At 27.8% G+C, this 22290-nt stretch overlaps 1 protein-coding gene and 2 long non-coding RNA genes across 10 annotated transcripts in view; 2 read left to right on the top strand and 1 right to left on the bottom strand.

The window, feature by feature from the left end:
* Nucleotides 1–13315: 13315 nt before the first annotated feature.
* LOC126927531 (uncharacterized) lies at nucleotides 13316–15738 on the bottom strand. 7 transcript variants are annotated; one of them, XR_007715588.1, is made up of 4 exons: nucleotides 15215–15738; nucleotides 14945–15141; nucleotides 13894–14851; nucleotides 13316–13505 (listed from the first exon to the last, which is right to left on the bottom strand). It is a non-coding gene; the product is annotated as an uncharacterized LOC126927531 (long non-coding RNA). The 7 variants fall into 7 exon arrangements; XR_007715581.1 differs by lacking the exon at nucleotides 13316–13505 and having other exon boundaries at nucleotides 13865–14189; nucleotides 14251–14851; nucleotides 15215–15736; XR_007715596.1 differs by lacking the exon at nucleotides 13316–13505 and having other exon boundaries at nucleotides 13865–14185; nucleotides 14251–14851; nucleotides 15215–15736.
* A 696-nt stretch (nucleotides 15739–16434) lies between these two features.
* On the top strand, nucleotides 16435–16954 carry LOC126927554 (uncharacterized). Its single transcript, XR_007715618.1, has 2 exons — nucleotides 16435–16633; nucleotides 16722–16954. It is a non-coding gene; the product is annotated as an uncharacterized LOC126927554 (long non-coding RNA).
* A 1986-nt stretch (nucleotides 16955–18940) lies between these two features.
* LOC126927523 (methionine-R-sulfoxide reductase B1) overlaps nucleotides 18941–22290 on the top strand; it is a 3579-nt gene continuing 229 nt past the window's right edge. The window contains exons 1-3 of one of the 2 annotated variants that reach the window (XM_050743608.1): nucleotides 18941–19199; nucleotides 19820–19992; nucleotides 21699–22290. The exon at nucleotides 21699–22290 is cut by the window's right edge and continues 229 nt beyond it. In XM_050743608.1, coding sequence (XP_050599565.1) covers nucleotides 19078–19199; nucleotides 19820–19992; nucleotides 21699–21889 — 486 coding nt within the window. In that variant the 5' untranslated portion in view covers nucleotides 18941–19077 and the 3' untranslated portion in view covers nucleotides 21890–22290. The remainder of the gene's footprint in view (nucleotides 19200–19819; nucleotides 19993–21698) is intronic. The other variant, XM_050743610.1, reaches the window with a different exon arrangement.

The raw sequence follows: 22290 nt of genomic DNA, 5'->3' as shown, positions 1-22290 counted from the left end.
TGAGTGATTGCTGATTATTTAAAAAGTTGGAGATAATGAAAAATGAAAGTTTATTAACTTTAGTAACTTTGGTAATAATAAAGATTGAAATTCTAATAAACTTTGATAAGTGTAAAAACTGAAACTCTAATATGAAAGTTTAAAATCTAAGAATTAAGAATCTAAAGATTTCTGAAATATGTTAGTCATTTGTTTCATAATTCGGTATTAAGATTTTAATAATTATTTTATTTTAATGAAAGAATAACCTCAGAAAATGCTAATCTCCTAAATTTTCAATAAAATTGTATTTCTTAATTGATAGTGATCAAAGAAAAATATACAGAATATACATAATTGAAGTACAATGTGTAAAGATAATTACATTTTTGGCTTTTTAGCCACTGTTAAAACATTCCCAAAGAAGACGAAGGAGTTGAAGCAGTGATATATCTATAACAAAACATAAGATATCATTAATATCGTTAATATATAATAACAAACTTGAAACTTTAGCAATAATAAAGACTAAATTCTAATAAATATGTAAATTGGAAATCTAATATAAAAATTTGAGAATAAATATTCAGTGATTTTTTATGAGTATCAGACAGTTTTATTGTACTTTAATGTTAAGACTTCAAGACTTTATTTCAATTAAAAAGGACATTTACAGCTTTCTAAATCATCCATCATTTTTATTTTGTAATTAACGACATTTCAAACAAAATATACTAAATAGAACAAATTGAAATACAATATATAAAACTACTTACATTCTTGAGCTCCTGGAGAGGCTTTATCCTCTTGAGCGAGGCACTGACTCTAATACCGGAAACGAATATTCAAAAAAATAAATATATAAAAAAAGAAAAATAAAAGACTACGTTACCGCGACCGCTTAAATTATGATCGACGAACAATAACTCTAATATCGCGTACAAATTTGATTGATAAAATTTTATTATTTTCGCGTGTGATTATTCGATCGAATTTGATCAAAACTATCGTGATTTTAAAATATTGAAAAGAAACTATTGCGTGGCAAACACTGACTCTACAACCGCATTGCGCGCGGTCACAAATATTTCCTGAAAATAAAGCAGTTTAGGGGCGGGGGTGGGGGGGGGTGGAAAAGAAGCGAAACGTTGTTTCGACAATTTTCTCCTTCTTCCTATGGAACGTTTATTTAGAAAATACTGCTATTTCTTTACACTTAAAAATTATTATTAAGAAACTGGAACAAGTATGAAACTATAAGTTGAAAATTGTGAGATATATCTCGATAGCAAACAAATGCTTACGAATACCGTGAATGCAATGCAATCGATTTCAAGAATTATACTGTTCGCAATTAGAATATATACTGTGAATTTTCGTTATTAGAATACGAAATATACATTGCACTAATACACTATAGTCGCCTGTTATAAATATTGGAAAATATTTGCAAGAATTCTAAAGTTCGCCACTAAATATGTTTAAAGAATACTTGTTTCGAGGTATTTGAATCTAACTGTTACTATGTTGCAAGTTTATGACGTTAACTGAAGCAAATACACATAATACAACAACAAAAAAAAATTGAATTCCATAAGTGAATTATTGAGATATAACTCAATTTGAAACGATAAAATAACTTATTAAAAATTCGTTTGAAATAAGAGAATGATCTCATATATCGGAAATAAAACAATAATTTATTTAACCGAACCTATTGACACTGCATGCACAATTTCGTGTTCTGAAAAAGGGACATTCGAGTCATTGTTCTAAACTGTTTAACGTTCTATTTTCGCGGCTCAAAACTTTTGAATATATCGAAAAGTTATAAACTCTAACATGACCGCAATAATTTTTTCTTAAAAATGGGAAACTAAGAAGAAGCCCAAACAAACAGACAATGAAAGAAAAATCGCGGCGCGAACTCGTTCGTTCGCGATCTTTCCAAGGAATCAATGGACTTACGCAACACACTCCCGTGCACAAAATCACTACAAGATTCAATGCAAAAAAAGAATCGATTTTTATACTAGATTCCAAGTCAGATAAGTACCATTATACAGAATGGGCTCAGAATGGATTTGAGAGACAAGACATATCCCACGGTGTCCAACGGTGTCCCACGTTGTCCCACGTTGTCCCACGTTGTCCTACGATGTCCAACGATGACCAACGATGTCCAACGATGTCCAACGGTGTCCAACGATGTCCAACGATGTCCAACGTCGTCCAACGGTGTCCAACGTCGTCCAACGGTGTCCCACGGTGCAGCCCAGTCTGGATCATCCAAAATTCTGTTCGCGGCATTTGGAGATCCAAACCGGACTGGTGCGTAGTTCTTAGCTTGGCATCGTTTTCCAAAGATTAATCAACGGATTAATTTTTTGGAAAACGATGCCAATTACCAGGTCTCACCACGAGGAGGTGACTACGCAAGAGACCCGCCCATGGGTTATTTAACGTTATACATCCATCTCGGCATTCAACCCATTGGCAGAATGTCGAGGTACGAACCTACTTGACCATGCGCCTACGTAAAGAGATTTGGGAGTATATCACGCGACAGTGTGAAAGAATTAAGCGACCGCGAAGCGAAAAATAAAGAGGACAATTTTTTCTGTGTAGTAAGCAAGAGGATGAAGAGAAAAGAGATTTTTATTTTTCGTTCCAAGATGGATCATTGTACCGAATAGAATCACAATGCACTTTACATCTGTATTTATCTTGTGAATAATTAAGGCCAGAGCGCCCGTACCCCGCGGTTGCCCACGACATCCCACCCAGCAGGAGATATTAGTCCGGTCTAGATCATCGCGACTGTTTTGGATGATCTAAACTAGACTGTGTTGAAACAGTTTTTACCATGATATCGTTGTTCCAATGTTACAAATTAGTGGTTTAAATATTATAAATTAATGCTTTGATTGCTATTAAGTAATAGCTTAAAAGTTGTTCATTAATGGTTTGATTGTTACAAATTAATGAACTAATTGTTATTAAGTAATGACTTAAATGCCACAAATGAATGCTACAATTGTTTTTAAGTAATGGTTAAAATGTCGTTAATTAATAGTTTGATTGCAATAAATTAATTGTTTAATTGTTATTAATTAATAGGGCAGATGTTGTAAATTAATGATTTAAATGTTACAATAAATTTTTAAATGTTGTTACTTAAAGGTCCAATTATTGTAAATTAAAATCTTATAAGTTACAAATTAATAGCTTATATGTTATAAATTAATAGTTTGACTGTTAGAAATTAATGGTTTAAATGTACAAAGTAGTAGTTTAAATGTTGTAAATTAATGGTTAACACGTTACAATTTAATAGCTTAAATGTTATAAATTAATGGCTTATATGTAGTAAATTGAGGAGCTTAAATGTTATAAATCAATAGATTAAATGTTATAAATTAATAGTTTCACAGTTAGAAATTAATGGTTTAAATGTATAAAGTAATAGTTCAAATGTCGCAAATTAATGGCTTAGATGTTATAGATTAATACCCAAAATGTTATAAATTAATATGCTTAAATGTAATAAATTAATAGCTTAAACATTAAAAATTAATAGTTTAACTGCTAGTAATTAATGGATTAAATGTATAAAGTAATAGTTTAAATGTTAGAAATTAATGATTTAAATGTATAAATTAATAGCTTAAATGTTATAAATTATTAGCTTAAATGTTATAAATTAATAGTTTGACTGTTAGAAATTAGTGGTTTAAATGTATAAAGTAATACCTTAAATATTATAAATTATCAGCATAGATGTTATAAATTAATGGCTTAAATGTTATAGATTAATAGCTTAAATGTTATAAATTAATAGCTTAAGTGTTATAAATTAATACCTAAAATGTTATAAATTAACAGTTTAAATGTTAGAAATGAATGGTCAAGAAGTATAAATTAATGGCTTAAATGTTGTAAATTAATAGCTTAAATGTTATAAATTAATAGTTTGACTGCTATAAATTGATGGTTTAAATGTATAAATTAATAGCTTAAATGTTATAAATTGATAGTTTGACTGTTATAAATTAATGGTTTAAATGTATAAATTAATAGCTTAAATGTTATAAATTATTGGCTTAGATGTTATAAATTAATGGCTTAAATGCTATAGATTAATAGCTTAAATGTTATAAATTAATAGCTTAAGTGTTATAAATTAATACCTAAAATGTTATAAATTAACAGTTTAAATGTTAGAAATGAATGGTCAAGAAGTATAAATTAATGGCTTAAATGTTGTAAATTAATAGCTTAAATGTTATAAATTAATAGTTTGACTGTTAGAAATTAATAGTTTAAATGTATAAAGTAATAGTTTAACTGTTAGAAATTAATGGTTTAAATGTATAAATTAATAGCTTAAATGTTATAAATTAATAGTTTGACTGCTATAAATTGATGGTTTAAATGTATAAATTAATAGCTTAAATGTTATAAATTGATAGTTTGACTGTTATAAATTAATGGTTTAAATGTATAAATTAATAGCTTAAATGTTATAAATTATTGGCTTAGATGTTATAAATTAATGGCTTAAATGCTATAGATTAATAGCTTAAATGTTATAAATTAATAGCTTAAGTGTTATAAATTAATACCTAAAATGTTATAAATTAACAGTTTAAATGTTAGAAATGAATGGTCAAGAAGTATAAATTAATGGCTTAAATGTTGTAAATTAATAGCTTAAATGTTATAAATTAATAGTTTGACTGCTATAAATTGATGGTTTAAATGTATAAATTAATAGCTTAAATGTTATAAATTATTGGCTTAGATGTTATAAATTAATGGCTTAGATGTTATAAATTATTAGCTTAAATGTTATAATTTAATAGTTTGACTGTTAGAAATTAATGGTTTAAATGTATAAATTAATAGCTTAAATGTTATAAATTATTAGCTTAAATGTTATAAATTAATAGTTTGACTGTTAGAAATTAGTGGTTTAAATGTATAAAGTAATACCTTAAATATTATAAATTATCAGCTTAGATGTTATAAATTAATGGCTTAAATGTTATAGATTAATAGCTTAAATGTTATAAATTAATAGCTTAAGTGTTATAAATTAATACCTAAAATGTTATAAATTAACAGTTTAAATGTTAGAAATGAATGGTCAAGAAGTATAAATTAATGGCTTAAATGTTGTAAATTAATAGCTTAAATGTTATAAATTAATAGTTTGACTGCTATAAATTGATGGTTTAAATGTATAAATTAATAGCTTAAATGTTATAAATTATTGGCTTAGATGTTATAAATTAATGGCTTAGATGTTATAAATTATTAGCTTAAATGTTATAATTTAATAGTTTGACTGTTAGAAATTAATGGTTTAAATGTATAAATTAATAGCATAAATGTTATAAATTATTAGCTTAAATGTTATAAATTAATAGTTTGACAGTTAGAAATTAGTGGTTTAAATGTATAAAGTAATACCTTAAATATTATAAATTATCAGCTTAGATGTTATAAATTAATGGCTTAAATGTTATAGATTAATAGCTTAAATGTTATAAATTAATAGCTTAAGTGTTATAAATTAATACCTAAAATGTTATAAATTAACAGTTTAAATGTTAGAAATGAATGGTCAAGAAGTATAAATTAATGGCTTAAATGTTGTAAATTAATAGCTTAAATGTTATAAATTAATAGTTTGACTGCTATAAATTAATGGTTTAAATGTATAAATTAATAGCTTAAATGTTATAAATTATTGGCTTAGATGTTATAAATTAATGGCTTAGATGTTATACATTATTAGCTTAAATGTTATAAATTAATAGTTTGACTGTTAGAAATTAATGTATAAATTAATACCTTAAATGTTATAAATTATTAGCTTAGATGTTGTAAATTCATGGCTTAAATGTTCGAAATTAATTCCTAAAATGTTATAAATTAATAGCTTAAGTGTTATAAATTAATGGCTTAAATGTTATAAATTAATGGCTTAAATGTTATAAATTAATAGCATAAATGTTATAAATTAATTACTCAAGTGTTGTAAATTAATGGGTCAGACGTTATAAATTACTAGTTTCAATGTTATTATTTGATATTTTTTTTATTTACCTTATATTTAAATTCCTTTCCGATGTTCACTCTCCGGGAGTTCAAGCACGAAAAAGCTCGCGCGCGACTTGCGTGTTCCTTATATAACTTAACAAGGTGTCGGAACGTTAATCAAACGGTATCGATTTTTTGACACAGCTGGAGGTGATTTTTTCATTATAACAAAATCAAATTGAACAATTTCTGAATTTTTATCGTAAATTGACGTCTTTAACGATTTAATACGATATCCATTCTTCCCATTTTTATAGTTTCTACAAACTAAAACTAAATTCACACTTCTTTGATACTAGTTTTCGACTATCAATTAGTTTGAACAAAGAGGGGAAAAAGCCTAACGGCGGTCGATGACGTTACTGTGAAATTAGTTAAAGTATTAAATAATCGGACTGATAAAATTTATATTATATTATCGATATTTGTTCATTTACTCGTGCTAATTAAAAAATAAAATGTTCTTTTTTCTTGAATAACACCTACATCACTGTCTGCGATGTTTAAAATTCTTACTTGATGCTTACTTAAAATTCAGGTTCCTCTTTAATTCCTCTCAAGTGAAACGAGTAAATTTACTCGTCATAGTTGTAACGTAAAATGGCTTTTTTTCTTCAGTACCGCCCGCGTCGCTGTACGTGATACAGTTATTAATTTTGTAGCGAACAACATCAATTAATTGGCTGTAATCGCGGTTAGGTATTTCTTTGTTAAAACTATCGATCTATTAGGCTATTAGCGAGAGACTTATTGATGCCTTAAAGAATGGTTTGATTCTTATAAATTAATGTTTTACATGTTGTCCATTAATGTTTCAATTGTTATAAATTAATAGCTTAATCGTTGTTAATTATTTGCTTAAATGTTATAAATTAATGTCTTAGACGTTATAAATTAATAGCTCAAATGTTAGAAATTAATGGTTTAAATGTATAAAGTAATAGTTTAAATGTCGCAAATTAATGGCTTAAATGTTATAGATTAATACCCAAAATGTTATAAATTAATAGGCTTAAATGCAATAAATTAATAGTTTGACTGTTAGAAATTAATGGTTTAAATGTATAAAGTAATAGTTTTAATGTTGTTATTAATGGCTTGGACGTTATAAATTAATAGCTTAAATGTTATAAATTAATGGCTTAAATGTTATAAATTAATAGTTTGACTGTTAGAAATTGTTGAGGTTATTTAGTATATAAAGAGAGAAAAACGAGTGGATAAAGTGTAAAATACAAAATATATATTTGACTTGATAGTGGAATACAGGAATACAATTTGAGCTGGTCCAGATCCGCACGCTAGCAGTGTTACTTTATAACTGAAAACCCCGAAGCCAACGTCGCCTGTATACAGTTTATGGTCTGCCTCCCTGCTATTCTTTTGTCTATATGCTGTCGATGGCTTCAACGCTTGAGAAAGCTAAAAAGACCAGATGTGGAGTTTTCCTAGAAGTGGTGACCACTTCAACAGAAATTAATGGCTTAAATGTTATAGATTAATAGCTTAAATGTTATAAATTAATAGCTTAAGTGTTATAAATTAATACCTAAAATGTTATAAATTAACAGTTTAAATGTTAGAAATGAATGGTCAAGAAGTATAAATTAATGGCTTAAATGTTGTAAATTAATAGCTTAAATGTTATAAATTAATAGTCTGACTGCTATAAATTGATAGTTTAAATGTATAAATTAATAGCTTAAATGTTATAAATTGATAGTTTGACTGTTATAAATTAATGGTTTAAATGTATAAATTAATAGCTTAAATGTTATAAATTATTGGCTTAGATGTTATAAATTAATGGCTTAAATGTTATAGATTAATAGCTTAAATGTTATAAATTAATAGCTTAAGTGTTATAAATTAATACCTAAAATGTTATAAATTAACAGTTTAAATGTTAGAAATGAATGGTCAAGAAGTATAAATTAATGGCTTAAATGTTGTAAATTAATAGCTTAAATGTTATAAATTAATAGTTTGACTGCTATAAATTGATGGTTTAAATGTATAAATTAATAGCTTAAATGTTATAAATTATTGGCTTAGATGTTATAAATTAATGGCTTAGATGTTATAAATTATTAGCTTAAATGTTATAATTTAATAGTTTGACTGTTAGAAATTAATGGTTTAAATGTATAAATTAATAGCATAAATGTTATAAATTATTAGCTTAAATGTTATAAATTAATAGTTTGACTGTTAGAAATTAGTGGTTTAAATGTATAAAGTAATACCTTAAATATTATAAATTATCAGCTTAGATGTTATAAATTAATGGCTTAAATGTTATAGATTAATAGCTTAAATGTTATAAATTAATAGCTTAAGTGTTATAAATTAATACCTAAAATGTTATAAATTAACAGTTTAAATGTTAGAAATGAATGGTCAAGAAGTATAAATTAATGGCTTAAATGTTGTAAATTAATAGCTTAAATGTTATAAATTAATAGCTTGACTGCTATAAATTGATGGTTTAAATGTATAAATTAATAGCTTAAATGTTATAAATTGATAGTTTGACTGTTATAAATTAATGGTTTAAATGTATAAATTAATAGCTTAAATGTTATAAATTATTGGCTTAGATGTTATAAATTAATGGCTTAAATGTTATAGATTAATAGCTTAAATGTTATAAATTAATAGCTTAAGTGTTATAAATTAATACCTAAAATGTTATAAATTAACAGTTTAAATGTTAGAAATGAATGGTCAAGAAGTATAAATTAATGGCTTAAATGTTGTAAATTAATAGCTTAAATGTTATAAATTAATAGTTTGACTGCTATAAATTGATGGTTTAAATGTATAAATTAATAGCTTAAATGTTATAAATTATTGGCTTAGATGTTACAAATTAATGGCTTAGATGTTATAAATTATTAGCTTAAATGTTATAATTTAATAGTTTGACTGTTAGAAATTAATGGTTTAAATGTATAAATTAATAGCATAAATGTTATAAATTATTAGCTTAAATGTTATAAATTAATAGTTTGACTGTTAGAAATTAGTGGTTTAAATGTATAAAGTAATACCTTAAATATTATAAATTATCAGCTTAGATGTTATAAATTAATGGCTTAAATGTTATAGATTAATAGCTTAAATGTTATAAATTAATAGCTTAAGTGTTATAAATTAATACCTAAAATGTTATAAATTAACAGTTTAAATGTTAGAAATGAATGGTCAAGAAGTATAAATTAATGGCTTAAATGTTGTAAATTAATAGCTTAAATGTTATAAATTAATAGTTTGACTGCTATAAATTGATGGTTTAAATGTATAAATTAATAGCTTAAATGTTATAAATTATTGGCTTAGATGTTATAAATTAATGGCTTAGATGTTATAAATTATTAGCTTAAATGTTATAAATTAATAGTTTGACTGTTAGAAATTAATGTATAAATTAATACCTTAAATGTTATAAATTATTAGCTTAGATGTTGTAAATTCATGGCTTAAATGTTCGAAATTAATTCCTAAAATGTTATAAATTAATAGCTTAAGTGTTATAAATTAATGGCTTAAATGTTATAAATTAATGGCTTAAATGTTATAAATTAATAGCATAAATGTTATAAATTAATTACTCAAGTGTTGTAAATTAATGGGTTAGACGTTATAAATTACTAGTTTCAATGTTATTATTTGATATTTTTTTTATTTACCTTATGTTTAAATTCCTTTCCGATGTTCACTCTCCGGGAGTTCAAGCACGAAAAAGCTCGCGCGCGACTTGCGTGTTCCTTATATAACTTAACAAGGTGTCGGAACGTTAATCAAACGGTATCGATTTTTTGACACAGCTGGAGGTGGTTTTTTCATTATAACAAAATCAAATTGAACAATTTCTGAATTTTTATCGTAAATTGACGTCTTTAACGATTTAATACGATATCCATTTTTCCCATTTTTATAGTTTCTACAAACTAAGACTAAATTCACACTTCTTTGATACTAGTTTTCGACTATCAATTAGTTTGAACAAAAAGGGAAAAAATGCATAACGGCAATCGATGACGTTACTGTGAAATTAGTTAAGGTATTAAATAATCAGACGAATAAAATTCATATTAAACGTTATATTATATTATCGATATTTGTACATTTACTCGTGCTAATTAAAAAATAAAATGTTCTTTTTTCTTGAATAACACCTACATCACTGTCTGCGATGTTTAAAATTCTTACTTAATGCTTACTTAAAATTCAGGTTCCTCTTTAATTCCTCTCAAGTGAAACGAGTAAATTTACTCGTCATAGTTGTAACGTAAAATGGCTTTTTTTCTTCAGTACCGCCCGCGTCGCTGTACGTGATACAGTTATTAATTTTGTAGCGAACAACATCAATTAATTGGCTGTAATCGCGGTTAGGTATTTCTTTGTTAAAACTATCGATCTATTAGGCTATTAGCGAGAGACTTATTGATGCCTTAAAGAATGGTTTGATTCTTATAAATTAATGTTTTACATGTTGTCCATTAATGTTTCAATTGTTATAAATTAATAGCTTAATCGTTGTTAATTATTTGCTTAAATGTTATAGATTAATAGCTTAAATGTTATAAATTAATAGCTTAAGTGTTATAAATTAATACCTAAAATGTTATAAATTAACAGTTTAAATGTTAGAAATGAATGGTCAAGAAGTATAAATTAATGGCTTAAATGTTGTAAATTAATAGCTTAAATGTTATAAATTAATAGCTTAAGTGTTATAAATTAATACCTAAAATGTTATAAATTAACAGTTTAAATGTTAGAAATGAATGGTCAAGAAGTATAAATTAATGGCTTAAATGTTGTAAATTAATAGCTTAAATGTTATAAATTAATAGTTTGACTGCTATAAATTGATAGTTTAAATGTATAAATTAATAGCTTAAATGTTATAAATTGATAGTTTGACTGTTATAAGTTAATGGTTTAAATGTATAAATTAATAGCTTAAATGTTATAAATTATTGGCTTAGATGTTATAAATTAATGGCTTAAATGTTATAGATTAATAGCTTAAATGTTATAAATTAATAGCTTAAGTGTTATAAATTAATACCTAAAATGTTATAAATTAACAGTTTAAATGTTAGAAATGAATGGTCAAGAAGTATAAATTAATGGCTTAAATGTTGTAAATTAATAGCTTAAATGTTATAAATTAATAGTTTGACTGCTATAAATTGATGGTTTAAATGTATAAATTAATAGCTTAAATGTTATAAATTATTGGCTTAGATGTTATAAATTAATGGCTTAGATGTTATAAATTATTAGCTTAAATGTTATAATTTAATAGTTTGACTGTTAGAAATTAATGGTTTAAATGTATAAATTAATAGCATAAATGTTATAAATTATTAGCTTAAATGTTATAAATTAATAGTTTGACAGTTAGAAATTAGTGGTTTAAATGTATAAAGTAATACCTTAAATATTATAAATTATCAGCTTAGATGTTATAAATTAATGGCTTAAATGTTATAGATTAATAGCTTAAATGTTATAAATTAATAGCTTAAGTGTTATAAATTAATACCTAAAATGTTATAAATTAACAGTTTAAATGTTAGAAATGAATGGTCAAGAAGTATAAATTAATGGCTTAAATGTTGTAAATTAATAGCTTAAATGTTATAAATTAATAGTTTGACTGCTATAAATTAATGGTTTAAATGTATAAATTAATAGCTTAAATGTTATAAATTATTGGCTTAGATGTTATAAATTAATGGCTTAGATGTTATACATTATTAGCTTAAATGTTATAAATTAATAGTTTGACTGTTAGAAATTAATGTATAAATTAATACCTTAAATGTTATAAATTATTAGCTTAGATGTTGTAAATTCATGGCTTAAATGTTCGAAATTAATTCCTAAAATGTTATAAATTAATAGCTTAAGTGTTATAAATTAATGGCTTAAATGTTATAAATTAATGGCTTAAATGTTATAAATTAATAGCATAAATGTTATAAATTAATTACTCAAGTGTTGTAAATTAATGGGTCAGACGTTATAAATTACTAGTTTCAATGTTATTATTTGATATTTTTTTTATTTACCTTATATTTAAATTCCTTTCCGATGTTCACTCTCCGGGAGTTCAAGCACGAAAAAGCTCGCGCGCGACTTGCGTGTTCCTTATATAACTTAACAAGGTGTCGGAACGTTAATCAAACGGTGTCGATTTTTTGACACAGCTGGAGGTGATTTTTTCATTATAACAAAATCAAATTGAACAATTTCTGAATTTTTATCGTAAATTGACGTCTTTAACGATTTAATACGATATCCATTCTTCCCATTTTTATAGTTTCTACAAACTAAAACTAAATTCACACTTCTTTGATACTAGTTTTCGACTATCAATTAGTTTGAACAAAGAGGGGAAAAAGCCTAACGGCGGTCGATGACGTTACTGTGAAATTAGTTAAAGTATTAAATAATCGGACTGATAAAATTTATATTATATTATCGATATTTGTTCATTTACTCGTGCTAATTAAAAAATAAAATGTTCTTTTTTCTTGAATAACACCTACATCACTGTCTGCGATGTTTAAAATTCTTACTTGATGCTTACTTAAAATTCAGGTTCCTCTTTAATTCCTCTCAAGTGAAACGAGTAAATTTACTCGTCATAGTTGTAACGTAAAATGGCTTTTTTTCTTCAGTACCGCCCGCGTCGCTGTACGTGATACAGTTATTAATTTTGTAGCGAATAACATCAATTAATTGGCTGTAATCGCGGTTAGGTATTTCTTTGTTAAAACTATCGATCTATTAGGCTATTAGCGAGAGACTTATTGATGCCTTAAAGAATGGTTTGATTCTTATAAATTAATGTTTTACATGTTGTCCATTAATGTTTCAATTGTTATAAATTAATAGCTTAATCGTTGTTAATTATTTGCTTAAATGTTATAAATTAATGTCTTAGACGTTATAAATTAATAGCTCAAATGTTAGAAATTAATGGTTTAAATGTATAAAGTAGTGGTAGAAGGACGTCTGTCCTTGTCGCACAATATAGCTTTCCTTGTCTAACAGGAGTTGAGATATCTTCTCGTACATTCTATGCTCCTTGTTACTTTCCCGCAGCTCCGGCCGTCTGCCATAGATCGCAGCATCGATCATATACGTGTTTTTTTAATTCATCGAATTTTCGATGATTCGGTTAGTAACGATTATCCACGACGATACCTCGTCACCCGTGGCGAATTTTCGCATGATTTTCTCTACACGTAGTTAATTTACGGTCTTTTGTACACGAAGAACTTGGCACAGTTTCTAAGGAAGTTCCTACAATTCCTTGGAGAGTGAATTAATCGCGCAAAAGATTAACTATAACAACCAATCGTGAAGTTAGTCAGTGGTCAACCTATAGTCACCTATTTCAGAGGGAGAAGAATTTATATAATATTTGGATTCATGTCAACTGCAGATATTTTACAACATTGTTAACTTTCTCAATTCGACAGAATATTTTATATCGATTAATAAACTTTCTCAACTTCGTACAACAATTACGTTAATCCTTAAATATACATGTAATTCTGATATTTTCACACAGATAATTCTGTTCTAATTCTGTTTCTAATATAAGATTACGTTAGTGTGTTGTTGTAGGTCAATTATTCGTTTAATTACTTACTTCGTTTTATTTAATAATGTTTGTAATTTGTAATTGTAATATGCCTCTATATTTAGAATAGCATATTTAGGGTAGAATTCCCTCTATATTTGAATCTGTAGTGTGATAAATGCTCGTGTCCTTACCCATCTACGTGCCATGCCTACCCGGACTAGGCACTGTACTCTTCTTCTCTTCCTTCCCACATCTACCAAACGAACGATAAAAATTGCTTGCGGCAGCAAAATCGGGTAGCTTTCACTACCTCGAGCCGGTTTGGACACACCACCACGGGGAAGAAAACCCAGGGTGAAGAATCGAGCCGAGTTACGAGTCCGACACCTTACCGCGGAGCTAACCGGGCTCTTTACGTGTTGCTTGCTTAAACCTATATTTATGTTTAATCCATTTTTTCCACAATCACCGCTCTTTTGTCTTCTACCTTTTCATCAGAGAAATATTTTAGATACATTCTATTATTCTCTGCCCTTCTTTCTACTCACCACCCATTTACCACTTATTAAATTTATCAAGTCCTATACATTTCTTTCTTCCTTCCATGCCAACTTTCCTTTCTCAAATAACATTACACCTTTCAACAAATTTTCTTTCTCTCTATTCCCTTCCACCAAACCTTCTTCCGACGTTCTTCTTTCCTGTCAGACTTTGTAACGCACTATAATTCTCATCCAAGCCTATACCAAGGATGTAATTACCAGCATATTTCCTATAATTCTATATAATTACTACATTTAATAATACCGTTCCATTTTATTTCTAATACCTTTCGTTCCTTTAAATGGAAGTCATTTAACGTTAACCACTTTCCATATATTATCCGTATAATTACAAGATTCCAATCGTGTTATTCCTTATTAATATATTTCCAGATATAATTATTACCTTTCGTAATGATATTTTATTCCATTACCCATACGTTTCACAATTACGCCTTTTTTAACGCAACCATATTCTTAATCTTTAAAAGCTATTCTATCTGTCATTTATCTTTTTAAAGCCTACTTTCACAATTTATGGTCAATGGTCGAATAAACAATGCACACATATATCTCGTAAATGTATCTTTATTTGTTCTTTAGACTCCTAGAATTCAAACAAATCTATTCTACCATCCACAAAATTATATTGCCTTACGTATTACCTATTATCTATTCTATTCCCATTTCGCAAACAAACCTCAATTTTTCGTTCCTTTCTTACTTGTTTCAAATTTCACGCTTCTAACCTACAACAATGTTTTTACATATTTGACATATTCATGCGCTTCTTCTTCCTGTTTTTCTTTATTTCACCCTTCTGCTGCTGCTTGCTGTTATTCGTCACAGTTCATTTCTCCTGTGCTGCACCACATCCATCCTCGCCGACAATTTATACTAAGGAAAACAGATCGGTATAGCCTATAACCATATATATGATAACTAGAATTACCCTTAGCGTTATATTTACCTGAATTTTCGATCAATATACCTTTATGTTGGGAACTTCTGGATATAAAAGTATCTTACACAGGTTCGACCACGTGACGTCCGTCTGCAACTATGGAACATGCGCTCGTCAGATGGCCAAGTCACCGCGGGCAAGATGTCCGATCATGAACTACATAGAGTTCAGATCAACCACTCCGTCCAATAAATTATTCTAGTACTTTCGAATAAATTTAACCCGTATAAAAGACCCAATCAACCTTATTGCCTTTGTTACGTTATCGCGTCGACGTTATTAGTCTTATTTCTTTGTCTTCCATATAGTTTTAGTATCGTCTCACTTAATCTAACTCCATTCGTTATCCGTTTTTTTTCCTTCTAGTTATATCCTGTTTCTTAATTTTCCGTTCCCTTTGGTACAAAGTAGCGAATATAAAATTATAAAATTATTAAGTATAAACTATGTCACATATCTTGTGTATTCGTCGTTACACTCTCCGTTAAAACACTAGCCTAATAAAACTACACTGATAACCATTTGCGTGTAGATAGGCAGCATAATCTGACGGTAGAAAGACAGCGGAAATCCAGCAGATCCTGCGCAACTTCGACAATTTAAAGCGCGCATATACTTTTATCTATTTAAATAAGGCCATTAAATTACTCTTATTACTATTATTGTAGTAGGCAAATGAATAATTTTCGTTATACATTTTTTATTATTAATAAATACATATTTACTGTTTTATAGCATACATTTATGTATTAACATAAATTAACGTTAAGCATCCAGTGCAATCCTCGATTTCCGGTTTCACAAATACAGTATGTCCGTTTCAAATGTCCACGCATGAACATATCTCCAAATATCAGAAATGCTCCAAGTATCAGGAAAGAATGTTTCGTATAAAAGTTGCTTAACACATGACGGGGGAAAATTAATAAGATATTTCCATTTCTTTCTACGTTCTTATCTAAAGTGATTTCAATGCTAATGTATAGCTTTTTCTAATGGTATTATTATTATTTTTTTTTTTTTTTTTTTTTTTTTTTTTTTTTTTTTTTACATCGCTAGATACATTTTTTTATTCTCTACGAAGAATGTATGAAGATATTGGGGCCGAGAAACGATTAATTTAAAAAATATTGCTACTTTAATCTTCCAAAGCTTATCGTATGAAAGATAAAGAAAGACAAGGCAGTGTCTTACATTTCCGCAGCAGTAAAGCGACCAAGGTACTAACGCATGCGCTGCACGTCACATGAACGCATAACGTATATAGACAGAATACACTGTTGCAGGTAGATAGATCGTTTTCTTTTTGCGAAAATCTCGGAGACTAGGGCTGAGCTACGATTGCACGTGCATACAGGGAAAAGTTGTTCAAAATGTCCTATATTCGAAATATCGAACGTATCCAAAAGTCATTGAAATCTAAGAGTAAGTAACTTTCCTACAAATTCAATATACAAATATCGATTATTCCATCGTCTACTATATTTATAATTAATTTGTTATTATTTTATAGTCAAGGGTCGTCGGTCGCCGGATTGAAAAAACTTATCCCGAAACACAAATCCAATACACTGATGATATCCGTTTCTAATTGAATTATAACAGATGTTTCTTACAATCTTGCATACGTAGTTGTGATCGGATTTTGGTAATTATTTATATTAAGGAACACCAACGCCGATGACATTGATTCTCACGTATGTCGTTAAGTACTTGATTCTGAGTAAATTTTTGCTAATAACTTCATCAGTGGTCTAATTATTGCCTTCGAGATATTTGTAAAAAAAAAACTGTTCCTCTTAGTATATTGAATCTTGCTTATACGCTTGTATGCTTATTTACTGTTTCTAGATTCAAGTTTTTCTTCAAGATTCTTCTCTATTCCTGTAGAGACTGCCGATAGATGTTAGACGTATCGAACGTGGAAAAGGATAATGCGAGTGAAAAAGAAAGAGGGACTAAGAGTCGAAACGTTTGGCTTCCATATGAAATAGTAGAAAGGCACGCTACAAGCTGAGATCTTTAACTGAAATATCGAACTTTTTTATTTTTCATTTGTGATGAATAGAACCTTTATCAACGTGTTTTTTTTTTTTACGCGTTTCTGGTTACTATAATTTGCGAACATATTCGCTTATTTCATAAATAATAATTAAATAAATATCAGTAAGTAAATATAAAGTTCAAGTTATACCGTGTTTGGTCTCATTTTAATTAAAAAGTTCTTACAAATACGCTGACAAAGATTAATTGGAAAAAAGCCAAAGATAAGAAAATTTCACTCTTCGATTAGTACTGACATACATATATATATCATCTGAGCGATATCTGACACTGGATCGTGTTACACTACTCAACCGCGGCTGGCCCTGGAACTTACCGGCGCGTTATGTAGATTTCACATGATTGTCTACCTGTAATTTGATCCCTACCCTCCCGTCCCTATAATGGGGATGACAACCATACGATTACCAAGAGTAAGAGTAGATTCTTTTCCTGCAATTGTTATAGAAGTTGCAATTGTTGTAGAAGATCTTCGACAAAGTCAGATTTTAAGTTGGATCCGAGGGTTCAACGAAAACAGAGAAAGCGTTCCGTTGGTCAACGCATTACTAATTTTTGTTTTTATTGCGTTTATTAACAAAGGTTATTAAATATTACAACGAATCCAATGTTGGTTCTTATTTTAGAGCATTCGCAGATTATAATTTTTATCGTTTTTGAATAGCGACCATGATATTTGTTTTTTTTTTTTTTTTTTTTTTTTAAATTACGATCAAGTTATTAGATATCATATGCCTTGTCGGTACATATATCAGAATATCACATCGTTGAAATAATAAAATAGTGAATAAAACGAATAATAAATAAAATAGACCACAACAGGAAGAGAGTACAACTAATGGAAACTGAGTACTGTACGTATGTACATTAGTACAACATTGGTACATACATGTACAGACTGTATATAACTAATAAATTTAGAAGGTGTACTTTTTAAACTTTTATTACAGGCTCAGATGAAGAAGTTGTAAGAAGTGTAGCCTTTACTGTTTTTTTCGCGATTGCGATCAACTGGAATTTTTTCAAAATCTTTCTCTACGCATTATATAGTAAACTAATCCTCCTAATTTGTTTTAAATAAATTCAAATCGTTTGACCTGATTTTAAAAAAGTTATTCTGTTTTAAAGAGTGTACCAACACTTTTGTTTGTGACTGCATATGTTCAAACACTTGAACGCTATTAATTCATAACGCTACTTAATTCTGAATATGAATGTTTCCTGTTCATTCCAAAACATTATAGTATCGATCGCAAACTGCGTGAAGGATAAAAACCGACTGATTTGTATTTTTTCCAAATATGAAATATGCATTGTATTTCTCACTATTAATGTATTACAATAGCTAATTTTAATAGAAAATTATAATTTTCATTTATATTATACGTGAAGTATGGAATTTATTTCGTATATTGTAAATAATTGAAATTTCATTAATTTTTATATTATATATATATATATATATATATATATATATATATAGCGCACACTGAATACGTACATATTTTTTACATTTTTTGTATGTATAATTTAAACAGTGAAAATGAAAAAAGATCGTACGGCCTGGTCACATCATATAGCTTTTCTTTATAAAAGCCACGTGTTACTGCGAAAGCATGATTATCAAATCTATTTGCCAGAGAAGCCGATTGGTTAACTCAAGGTCACGAAATCTGATCGTCCATGCTTCAAAGGAGCAGGCAGCAGTGCCGCTTCTGTTCTCTCGGTGTATAGTTGCGAAGTTCTGAGGAAAGCGCGGCAACCAGACTGCGTTCTTTTTTTATTGTTAAAGTTGCTATTATTGCATGCTTCGTAACTTGTTTCAAAGGTTAATTAGAAGAATGACTGTGGAAATCGATAAAGAAGAATTAAAAAAACGTTTGACACCGCTACAGTGGCACGTCACGCAGGAAAAGGGTACAGAGAGGTACGTATATCGGGAATTTAATTCATTTGCTATGAAATTAAAAATTGAATCGTATCGTTCTTTATATCGGTCTATGTTATTTCTCGATTTCATTAGAAAATTAGTTGTAGCTGTGGTAAAGTTTCGTGTAAAATATAAATGTACGTAGCTATATCGTTACATACGAGTCTATACACGTAAACAATATTTTACAAAATTTTGAATTTTTTTATACAAAATTGAATAACGATGCTTTTAAATCGTGCAACATGTAACCTCTTAATAATATACTTTTTATACATCTTGTAATTTCCCAAGGATTAATGTTATAATCGACAAGTTCGATCTTTTTTTATGTATAATTATCAACTAACAATGTCGCATTAATGAACTTTTAGTCACTTAGGTTTAAGTAAATTGCAACAGTCGCCTGATACAATATTTCCAAAAATATTGTCGTACGATCGAAGCTGGTTTACTTTTAGGTGATGTGAGACTAAAATAACTTTTTCAAGAGCATGTATTGGCTTGACTTTGCGTCATGACCGAGTGGTTTAAAAATACAGTATAGGTCCTCACAATTAACTTCCTAGTGTACATGCATCTTCATGTTTCTAATCGTTCTTTGTTTCTCCACGTAGGCCTTTTTCTGGTTGCTACAATAAATTCTATGAGAAAGGCACGTACACCTGCATAATCTGTGATCAAGAATTATTTTCTTCTGACACAAAGTACGATAGTGGTTGTGGTTGGCCTGCATTCAATGAAGTATTAGAACAGGGACGAGTCAAATTAACCAAAGATACTTCGCATGGTAAGTGGATATATAAATTTTGATTTACTGACAACACTTTTAGAATTATGCTCGGATTCTTAATACAATAACATAGTATTCATCATGCGTATCATTTTACATTAATTACATATATCTATTTAAATGGTACATAGATAAACTCCTTATTATAAAATTTGACTTGTATGACAGATTGAGATATAACACAGTATCATATCATATCACAAACATTAGAGTTTTATCTGTTTACCATTCTTGTACATTCTTCATTTTTTCTTACATTTACTCTATCACAAAACCTTTCCTAAACTTTTAGTTCTGCTACTGTCTCCTAGTCTCCTAAGTCTTCTGTAATTTCTTTATCATTTTATTTGATCAAATCTTTGCAATATTTTAAATGTAGTACAGACACACATACACAAAGTATTATAATATCAGTTAGTAAAATATACTGGTACAGTATATTATATGCTTTATGCGTGATAAGTTTATCAACATAATTCAATTTTTGTCACAGATATATGTATATATATATATATGTTTTTAATGCATAAGAACAAAATGACTTGTACACATTTATAATATAATTATTTGTATAATTTATTTATATTAAAATTATAATACTTGGGAGGCAATATTCCTTGTATCCTTTACCTCGCATGTTAATGCTTAGAGTGTGATTTGTGTTAGACTTACATCGCCTATTGTATATAAACTAAGGTCATAATTATCCATTAAAAGTAATCCTTTCTATATCTTATTTCTGTATATATGAAAAAGAAAGAATTAATCTTTTTTTTGATATTTAATCATGTAATAATACTTTACATACAGCTTTGCTTTATGTAACATTAAGATTTTAATAAAATTATTATAATTATTAAATACTTTGCTTATATGAAGACTAAATAATAAAATTACAAGTTTAAGTTTGCATTAGAAGACGGTATGCGTTTTATAATTTTTGTTATATTGATTACTAAATAATTCATACGTTTGTTGGTACTAGTTACGTTGAATCTTACTTATATGTAAAATACATTGGCAAATAATGATGTATAACACGTAATATTAACCAGGTTGTGACTAGAATATTTGATTAGTTATTTGAATGTTATATGCCACTTACAGATAACAATATTGTAGTAATTTATTCATAAAAGTAGGTTTGGCAATATGTTTAAATCATGTTAATTAAATGAAAATGTTTCTTTCAAATAGTATCATAAAAATATTTTGACTAAAGTGGTAAATATCGCTCTGAACTATTTTAATATATCTTTTAATTGATGTGATACAATATCAAGACAATTAGATATCAAAGGGAAATTTGGACAGAGCTTCGATGGATGAGTAAAGCGAGGAACAAGATTATGGGTATTGATTAGAATGTGTAGCTATTTCTTATTTTATGCATTATTTTAAGAATATAATTAATAATCACAGATATATCTTTATTTTTACGTAAAACTTCTATTTCTTGTGAATACTTATTTAGGTAATTGATTTTAATTCTCATTACTATCAATCTATAGCTTTTATTAATATTAGTTTACTGTTTTTGGTGCTGCTATAACTGGAAAATATTTAGAGTGAACAAACAAAGGTGTTGGTCTACGTTTAATCACACTCTATTATTCTATTTCCTTTGTCTTCCTATTGCTCCGCTACCACCACTTCACTTTCACCATTGACACACGAAAACTGCGTCGACAATTGACGTACAGTTGGTGGAAATCTACTACTGCTGATCGCAAACCCAGATATGGTGCGGACCGAGGTGACCTGTTCAAAGTGTGGTGCACATTTGGGGCATGTATTTAATGACGGGCCAAAACCTACAAGGAAGCGATTTTGCATCAACTCGGCATCCATAAACTTTCATTCGGCAGGAGAAGAGAAAAAGATGACATCATAAAACTAAGGAGGGCATAAGTTTTTAATAAAATTTTTGAAAATGTTTAAAATATCTAACTTATCTTATCGACAAAAAGAATTTATATTTCTTAATAAAATATGACTCTATTTGATATTTTGTAATTCGCTGTTACTATTTTGTTACTCTTCGGAATTGTAAAGTTCCTTTAATGACAAAGCAATCATGTTATTAAAAAACAATAAATATTTTTATGTTAAATCTTGGCATACATATTCCATAGTTGCTATGAATATATGTCTCATCTATGCGTCGTAAACTCTGAGATTAATAACATTTATTAGAAAGCATAGATTATAATACACGGATGTACATCCATAGCGACAAAGCTGTTAATGGGATACTAGCGAATAATAGTGAATATCTGCATTATTATAATCTTA

The sequence above is a fragment of the Bombus affinis genome, chromosome 2, assembly GCF_024516045.1.
Source record: "Bombus affinis isolate iyBomAffi1 chromosome 2, iyBomAffi1.2, whole genome shotgun sequence".
NCBI classification, from domain to species: domain Eukaryota; kingdom Metazoa; phylum Arthropoda; class Insecta; order Hymenoptera; family Apidae; genus Bombus; species Bombus affinis.
The sequence above is the reverse complement of the archived record's forward strand: the minus strand, read 5'-3'. Positions and strand labels throughout refer to the sequence as shown.